The 8,078-nt window shown below is 31.8% G+C and overlaps 1 protein-coding gene across 1 annotated transcript; it reads left to right on the plus strand.

Moving 5' to 3' along the window:
* Nucleotides 1–600: 600 nt before the first annotated feature.
* Nucleotides 601–4,214, plus strand: LOC110735575 (programmed cell death protein 4-like). Its single transcript, XM_021915764.1, has 3 exons — nucleotides 601–784; nucleotides 980–1,074; nucleotides 1,995–4,214. The coding sequence occupies exons 1-3, from the start codon at nucleotides 601–603 to the stop codon at nucleotides 3,834–3,836; spliced, it is 2,121 nt and encodes a 706-aa protein (XP_021771456.1). The 3' UTR covers nucleotides 3,837–4,214.
* The last annotated feature ends 3,864 nt before the right edge of the window (nucleotides 4,215–8,078 follow it).

Raw genomic sequence — 8,078 nt, forward strand, 5'->3', positions numbered from 1 at the left:
TCAAGAAAATTTTGTAAGTTTGTTTTTATCCTTTAAAAATCTAATTAGCTAACTTAATCTCTTGTAGTAGCTATATCTTTAATTTTGATAGTTTAGCCATTATGAAGATGCGAATTTAGTTGAAATAATTTAAATTCCACAATTAACTTATTAAAATTTAAAATATTATAGCATTGAATTGACAATACTTTAAACAATAAAGATTTGGAAATTATTTATTAGTTTTGGAAAAGTAATTTTAAAATCCTTATAATCATATTATAATGTGTAATTGATCAACCTTTACAAAAATATAAAGTTTTAATTGTCAAATAACCCAAGTTTAATTAATATATACATACGAAGTACTAGTTTATTACATTGATCAACAACAATTAAATATCAATAATTTGGGCATTTGGAATATCATAAATTTATGGTGATTATATAATCTTGTACAAAATGATTATGATGATGTTTTATTTATTTACATGCTTTGCTAATTAACGATAACAAGCTCTAATTTGTTTTACAGATAGTATGATTAATATAAAGGTAATTATGTTGTAATGCCATAAGATAAATTAAGACAAATATAAGAGTCAAATTTTGGCTTTTTACATGGAGTTTAAAGACAATTTAATGACAAAGGAACATCAAGAATCTCCTCATGCAACAAGGGAAAGTGTTGATCCTCCTTTAAAAGTTGCAATATCCATGAAATTTCATGAATTCTCTCCTAAGTCCCCCATATCTCCAAAGATTAAAGAAATATTGGAATCGGCCAAAGAAAGTCCGACAAGAGGTAATAATAATTCCCAATTTCTATTTGTTTATAATATAGAGAAAGTTGCGCATGCAAAAGCAGATGATGTAGACGATATTAGGTCTCACATCTTGGTTATCACCCACGTATTTTAATGTATGAAATTCTTTTGTAGTAATTTAATGTGTTATATATGTATGAAATTCTTTTGTAGTAATTTAATGTGTTATATAGATGTGTTTGATGGAAAAGGAAACTGTGGAGGAATATCAAATACAAAGAATAATTATGACTTTGGCCATAATGGATCCAACTACAAAAATTATGAGGTAATAATTTTAGACAATTTCTTCTTTATTTTTCATATGATTTCTCAATTTTTTTGTCTGAAAAGAAAAATATGAACACGTTTCCCTACCTTTTTAAATCCCTACCTTTTTAAAAGTATGAGTAAACTCTTATGAATAGTGTTGAGACTAATGTGCCTCTAAAAATGTTGATTTACGTATTTACCCCTTTTAAAATTATGACCACACTTTTGAATAGTGTTTAGACAATTATGTTCCTAAAATGTTTATTTAAATATTTATCCTCATTAATGTTAATTGGTTTTTTCAACTCTCAAGAATAGTATGTGGACATTTATACCCCTAAAAATATATGTTTACACATTTTCCCTAAATAACGCTACTAACAATGCCAAAACGATAGAACTTCTGGACAAGGCTAGCTACGTACACCCTAGTTAAAAAAAATTAAGATCAAGACAAGAAAGAATGATGATTAAATTTGGGGGAAATGAGAAAAAGTTATGGCATGATCAATTTAAATTGTAAAACACTGCGTAAGAAATATATTTTAAGTCTTTTCATTTCATTCAAAGTATGTTTTTTTACCATGAATTTGTCAAAATTTGTATTTAGTTATGATAACTTTGTCAGAGATGTTAACAACTCGACTCTTCAATTCACCGGCCTCATATACTCAACTTTGATTCTCAACACTTATACATGAATAATTGAGTATGGACACTTAAAACTTATTTACTGTGGACCAAAATTAAAACATAATAAAGGTATACATACCATAGCAAAATCTAACAATTTTAAACATACATGTGCATGAAGCCATGAAGTACACAAGTTAAGAGAAAATATAGATTATCAAAACTATATTTGTTGGATAATGTACTTCATAATATAAAGTATAATGATGATAATAATGATAGAAATTAATTGTTAAATTACAGGAATTTGAGGTATTAACTCCAAGAACAAGAAGCATAGCAATGGACGAGTATAGGAAAAAATCAGCTGTAATTGTAGAAGAGTACTTTGCAAATGATGATGTTGTTTCAACAGCAAATGAATTAACAGAACTCGGGATGCCAAATTATGATTACTATTTTGTTAAGAAACTTGTCTCGATGGCCATGGATAGACACGACAAGGAGAAAGAAATGGCTGCAGTGTTACTATCTTCTCTCTACGCCGATGTGATATGCCCTTCACAAGTTTATAAAGGCTTTTCGAAACTGGTTGAATGTGTTGATGATTTAGTTGTGGATATACCAAATGTCGTTGATACATTAGCTCTATTTAGTGCAAGAGCTATTATAGATGATATTCTACCACCTATATTTTTAACCAAGCAAATGATCATTTTACCAAAGGATTCCAAGGGAGTTGAAGTTATAAGGAGGACCCAAAAGGGTTATTTATCGGTCCCATATCATACAGAGATAATCGAAAACAGATGGGGTGGAAGCAAGAATAAGACAGTTGAAGATGTTAAAGCAAAGATTACTACTTTGTTGACAGAATTTGTTGTTAGTGGTGATAAGAAAGAGGCTTGTAGGTGTATAAAAGAGCTTAATGTTCCATATTTTCATCACGAAATAATAAAGCGTGCATTGATACTTGCAATGGAGAGACGAAAACCTGAAGGTAAGATCTTAGAGCTGTTAAGAATGGCTGCAGAAGAAGGACTGATAAATTCAAGTCAGATAAATAAAGGATTTAATCGAGTGATTGAAACCATTGATGATTTATCACTTGATATACCGAATGCTAGACAGATTCTTCATTCCTTAATCTCAAAATGTGCTTCTGAAGGATGGCTATCAGTTTCTTCCTTAAAGTCCTTATCAGTAGAGCCGAAGAAAAGGTCACTTGAGGAGGGTGTAGCAAAATCTTTTAAAATGAAGGCTCAAGCCACCATTCAAGAGTACTTCTTATCACGGGATACAATAGAAGTATACAACTGCCTAGACTCAGAGAATTCTACATCATCTTCTGAGCTGAATGTTGTATTTGTGAAGAGATTGATCAATCTAGCAATGGACCGTAAGAATAAGGAGAAAGAAATGGCGTCTGTTCTTCTATCATCCTTAAGTTTACCTGCTGAAGATGTTGCAAATGGATTTATAATGCTAATAGAATCAGCTGATGACATTGCCTTGGATAATCCTGTAATTGTTGATGATCTAGTAAAGTTTCTAGCTAGAGCAGTAATCGATGAAGTGATAGCGCCTTCTCACTTAGAGGACATAGGTAACCAATTCATGGATTGTGACTCGAAAGGAAATCAGATCATCCAAATGACTAAATCACTTTTAAAGGCTCGACTTTCAGGGGAACGTATTCTAAGGTGTTGGGGTGGTGAAGGAAGTAAAGGAAATGGGTGGACAGTTGACGATGTCAAAGACAAGATAGGAAAACTTTTAGAAGAGTACGAGTGTGGAGGCGGGCTAACGGAAGCATTTCGGTGCATAAAGGAGTTGGGAATGCCTTTCTTTCATCATGAAGTTGTGAAGAAAGCATTAGTGATTGTTGTGGAGAAGAAAAATGAAAGATTATGGAAGTTGCTCAAAGAGTGTTTTAATTCAGGGTTTATAACAGTGAATCAAATGACAAAGGGATTTATAAGATTTGAGGAATCACTTGATGATTTGGCTTTAGATGTACCAGATGCTAAGCAACAATTTTCATGTTGCATTTACAAGGCCAACAATTTAGGTTGGTTGGATTCTTCATCCTTTTCTAATGAACCTAGAGACCTACTTGACATTGGTAACCAATCTAAAAATTGAGTTTTACTTGCACTTCTTGTTCAATAATTTATACAATTAATTTATTTATTTTTTGTTTTTTTCTTTGGAGGGGGGGTGAGATATGGCATCAACATCTCATCAGTCTTAAGTCATAACTATATGAAATGTTTGATAATTCAAATCAAAAACATTAAGCATAAGTTGTATTTTTTTTTTTTAAGAAAAAAAAAAACAGGCGGGGAAGATAGGAAACATTAGTTATATGATTTTTTATATAATAGTTAAGAATATGTCTATAAGTGAGAACCCTATTATATATGAGAACAAATCTCAACTATTGGATACATAATGATCCAACTGTTGAGATTGCTCACATAATAATGGCAAAAATGTAATTTACATTTTTTTTGGCTCATATGGAACAATAATTTTTTATTCATTTATCAAATGAGCAAACAATTATTTGCTTATTTATCAAATGAACAACATTTTTGTTCATTTATCAAATGAGCAAACAATTATTTGCTCATTTATCAAATGAGCAACAATTCTTTGTCCATATCCTTCACAAATAAGCAAACTGAAATTAATATGAGCAAACTAAATTAAAATGACCAAAAACACATACAATAAAAATGTATAAATGAAAATGAACAAACTTATATTAGAATCTCTGAAAATGAACAAACTCATTAAACATATTTTCAATTGCCGAAATCTTTAAATTTCACCGGAACGCACGACCATAATCGTTGTTGAGTGAAGCTCGAAAATGACATAACTATTCTGAATTTTGAGCTTAATTTCTTTGTTATTGATGTTGCAAAGTTAATAACAATGATGTTAATGGCGATGTTGTTGATGGCGAACATAATCGTCACCGATTGGAGTCCGAAGACCCAATTATCGATTTGAATTCAAGCTTAATTTCCTTGCTTATAATCGTCACCGATTGGAGCCCGAAGACGCAATTATCGATTTGAATTCAAGCTTAATTTCCTTGCTTTTAGGCACAGATACGATGGTGATATGAGCACAGTACAAAGATGTCATGGTTGATTAGAAGTTGAGCTTAATTTCTTTGAAATTAGTGGCGTGAAGTTGATGATGTATACTAAACAATAGGTCTTGGTTACTTCTAGAATTAACTATTGCATTTCGCAGCAATTAACAGTCTAACACAGCCTTGCTACAGTATCAAGACAAGAAAGGATCATTAAGGCTAATTATCTTGAACAACCAGCCAAGGTGCATCAACTTCATTCCAAATATCTCGTTATACCAACTCAAGCCAGTGATCAAGCAAATGTACAAAATTAATATTCTATGGGCCAATTAATTCCTAATACAAGTAAACATATAAAATCACATGCAAGCCAATCCATAATCATCCTTCCTTTGTATTTATCTTCAAAAGCAAATACAGTGACATATTCATAAACAGTATGAACTCCACAATCACTTGATTATTATTGCAATTATTAATTAAATATAAAAAATCAAATCAATTAAATAACAAATCTGAAAAAAAAAAAAAAAAAAAAAAAAAAACCAATTCACCCCTAACCTCTACCATATCTGAAAAAACCCAAGCCTAAATTAATACTACTAAACAATTCAGAGAGGTGCTATTAAAATACTCACTACAAACCCATCAAAAAGCACCAATTTGCCTATTTCATTTTTCTCAAAACAAGCAGTTAACGATCTGATTAATCAAAGGTAAAATCATGCACACAAAAGAAAATGCAGGCAATTTATCCTTTGAGCTTACACACAAATCATTAAACAATCTATTAAATCAAAATATTTCACTCAAGCCACAAAGAGGACATTAAAAGGAGTTGCATGAGAAGATCTTAATAATTATCGTAGCTAATGACCATAAGAATTGAGCAATAAGTCACCTATAACTATAAATTCATTTTATTACAATATTAGTTCCCTTTCCTCTCCTTAACAGTTTTATTAGATTTAAATTTTTTTTTGGGTAATTTAATTATCCTATTAATAATATTGTATTTAATTACCCTATACTTAATAATGTCTACAATAATTGGTTTTCTCCTTGAACTTAGATACATTCAATCAACAACATAATACTCTAATTCCCGTACAAGCACATGAAATCATGAATGCATACTAAAAGAAAACCAATTCTTTGATAAAGTGGCAAAAATAAAAGGGTTCACATTTAACGATTAAAGGTGAAAGCAGTAACAAGGATTAGAAATAAAAAAACTCAAAATCAAGGAAATGAGAAATATATGTATACCTTGAAGACCTCGAAAGAGGGAATTGCAAGAGGAAGATGAGCAATAATAGCAGGCGGAGGTGCCATCATCATCAATAAATCCAACAGAGAAAATCCCAAATAATTAATTTTGTAAAACTTAACATTATCAATGAAAATCCCCAATATTACCGACGATTAACCCACAATAAAAGTCGCAAATTCAACCCAAAAAATTGAAAATATTGGATGCTACACATTATTTGCAGGAGGCTAAGGGCAGAATCGAAACGTCACTATTGCTAAGTGAACAGTAAAATTTGGTGCTTGGGACTTGTATATGTTATAGATTCTTTTTAGCAATATCTTCTATCAAGCAAAGTAAAATTCCTACTACCTCCGTTTTATATTTTTTTTGCAAACTTTTAACAAAAATGGTTGCTACACATTATTTGCAACTAATGTTTTTTTTCCTTTTTAGATTGTCATTTCTCTTTATCTATCTTCTCATAACATGCATTCCTATTTTTCTCTCTCTTTCTTACACTCACAAACAAATTTTATCTAGGAGTCCGTGCAGCCTTCAAAGTTGCAAAAATATGAAACAGAGGTAGTGTTGTAAAACAAATTTTGTCTAGTAAAGTGGCTCACAATTTCATATCATGTTGTATTTCATAAACTCATAAAAATTATTTCTCGGTCAAATAGTTGATATATAATCATATTTGCAATTCTAATTGAATTTCAATGATTTTGATAAGGAAAAATTGCCCAAAATAATCCCACCTTTGGGGCGTCCGCTAAAATTAATCTCACCTTTGGGTTATTTTCAAATAATCCGACCTTTATACCCAATCCGCTCAAAATGGTCCTAATCGATCATGTAACCTGTTATAACAAGTTACTTGACACGTGGTGTCATTGATGGGTCAAAATAATAAAAATAAAATAAATTTTTTAAAAAAAGTTAGATTTTTTAAAAGAAAAAATAATTAAAAAAATTATAAAACCACCCACTACCCACCAACTGCCTAAGCCACTGCCGCTGCCGTCTGAGCCTAATCCCTTGCCCCGTGGCTCTGGCCACCCAGCCCCCAACCACAGCGCTAGCGCGGGCGTCGCGACCGACCCCCTCCTCTGAAAACCCCTTTTCCCGTCTCGATCCCAGCCCCCTCCCCGTCCTCCGTCCCTTTTCCGGCTGCGTCAACCTTCCCTGTCCCCTATTTCGACCACGTCGTCCTCGCCCGACCTCGATTCACGTCGTTTCCCGGGGTTTAGTTTGGTGGGTTACGGTTTTTGAAGGGGGTATAATCCCACCTTTGGGGCTTTTGGGTTAGGTTGGCTGGGGTGGGTTCCTAGTCGGCACGGTGGTTTTTGGGTGGCAGTGGTTTCAGATTTGGGTGGGGTGGTGGTGGGGATGGTGGTGGCTGAAACTTAGGTGGTGGTGGTTTTTTTTAATTGATTTTATTTTTTTTTAATTTTGGACAAATCAAATTGTGACACATGTACATTAAACTTAATAAAAAAAATTACCTCTTTAACTGGTTACTGGTCACCCGAGACCATTTTGAGAGGATTGAATATAAAGGTCTGATTATTTAAAAATAACCCAAAGATGGGATTGTTTTGAGCGGATGCTCCAAAGGTGCAATTACTCCGGGCAATTTTTCCTTTTAACAACAAAAACATCATGCAAACATGCTTCTTTCCAATCATACGAATTCTCATTCACTTCTATGAATGAGTAAATCTAGTAATTTATGAATCATCAATTTTGACCCAGAGTTTGATATATAGAATGAATACTATTCAAAAAAATTTGTATAATCATTTTCATGACATTTTATAGAATTACATTAGTATTGTGAATGGTAAATTATTTAAGCAACATATACTTTAGAAACTAATAAAAATTAAATTTCTTGGTCATATATTGTAATACCCCGTATTTTTATATGTATTTTAATTTAAATCATTATTTTATGAAGTATTCAAATATTTTGAAATGAATTATTTATAGTATTTTATTAATTTAAAAAGGTTTATTT

Source organism: Chenopodium quinoa, unplaced genomic scaffold (genome assembly GCF_001683475.1).
Source record: "Chenopodium quinoa cultivar QQ74 unplaced genomic scaffold, ASM168347v1, whole genome shotgun sequence".
In the NCBI taxonomy this organism is placed as follows: domain Eukaryota; kingdom Viridiplantae; phylum Streptophyta; class Magnoliopsida; order Caryophyllales; family Amaranthaceae; genus Chenopodium; species Chenopodium quinoa.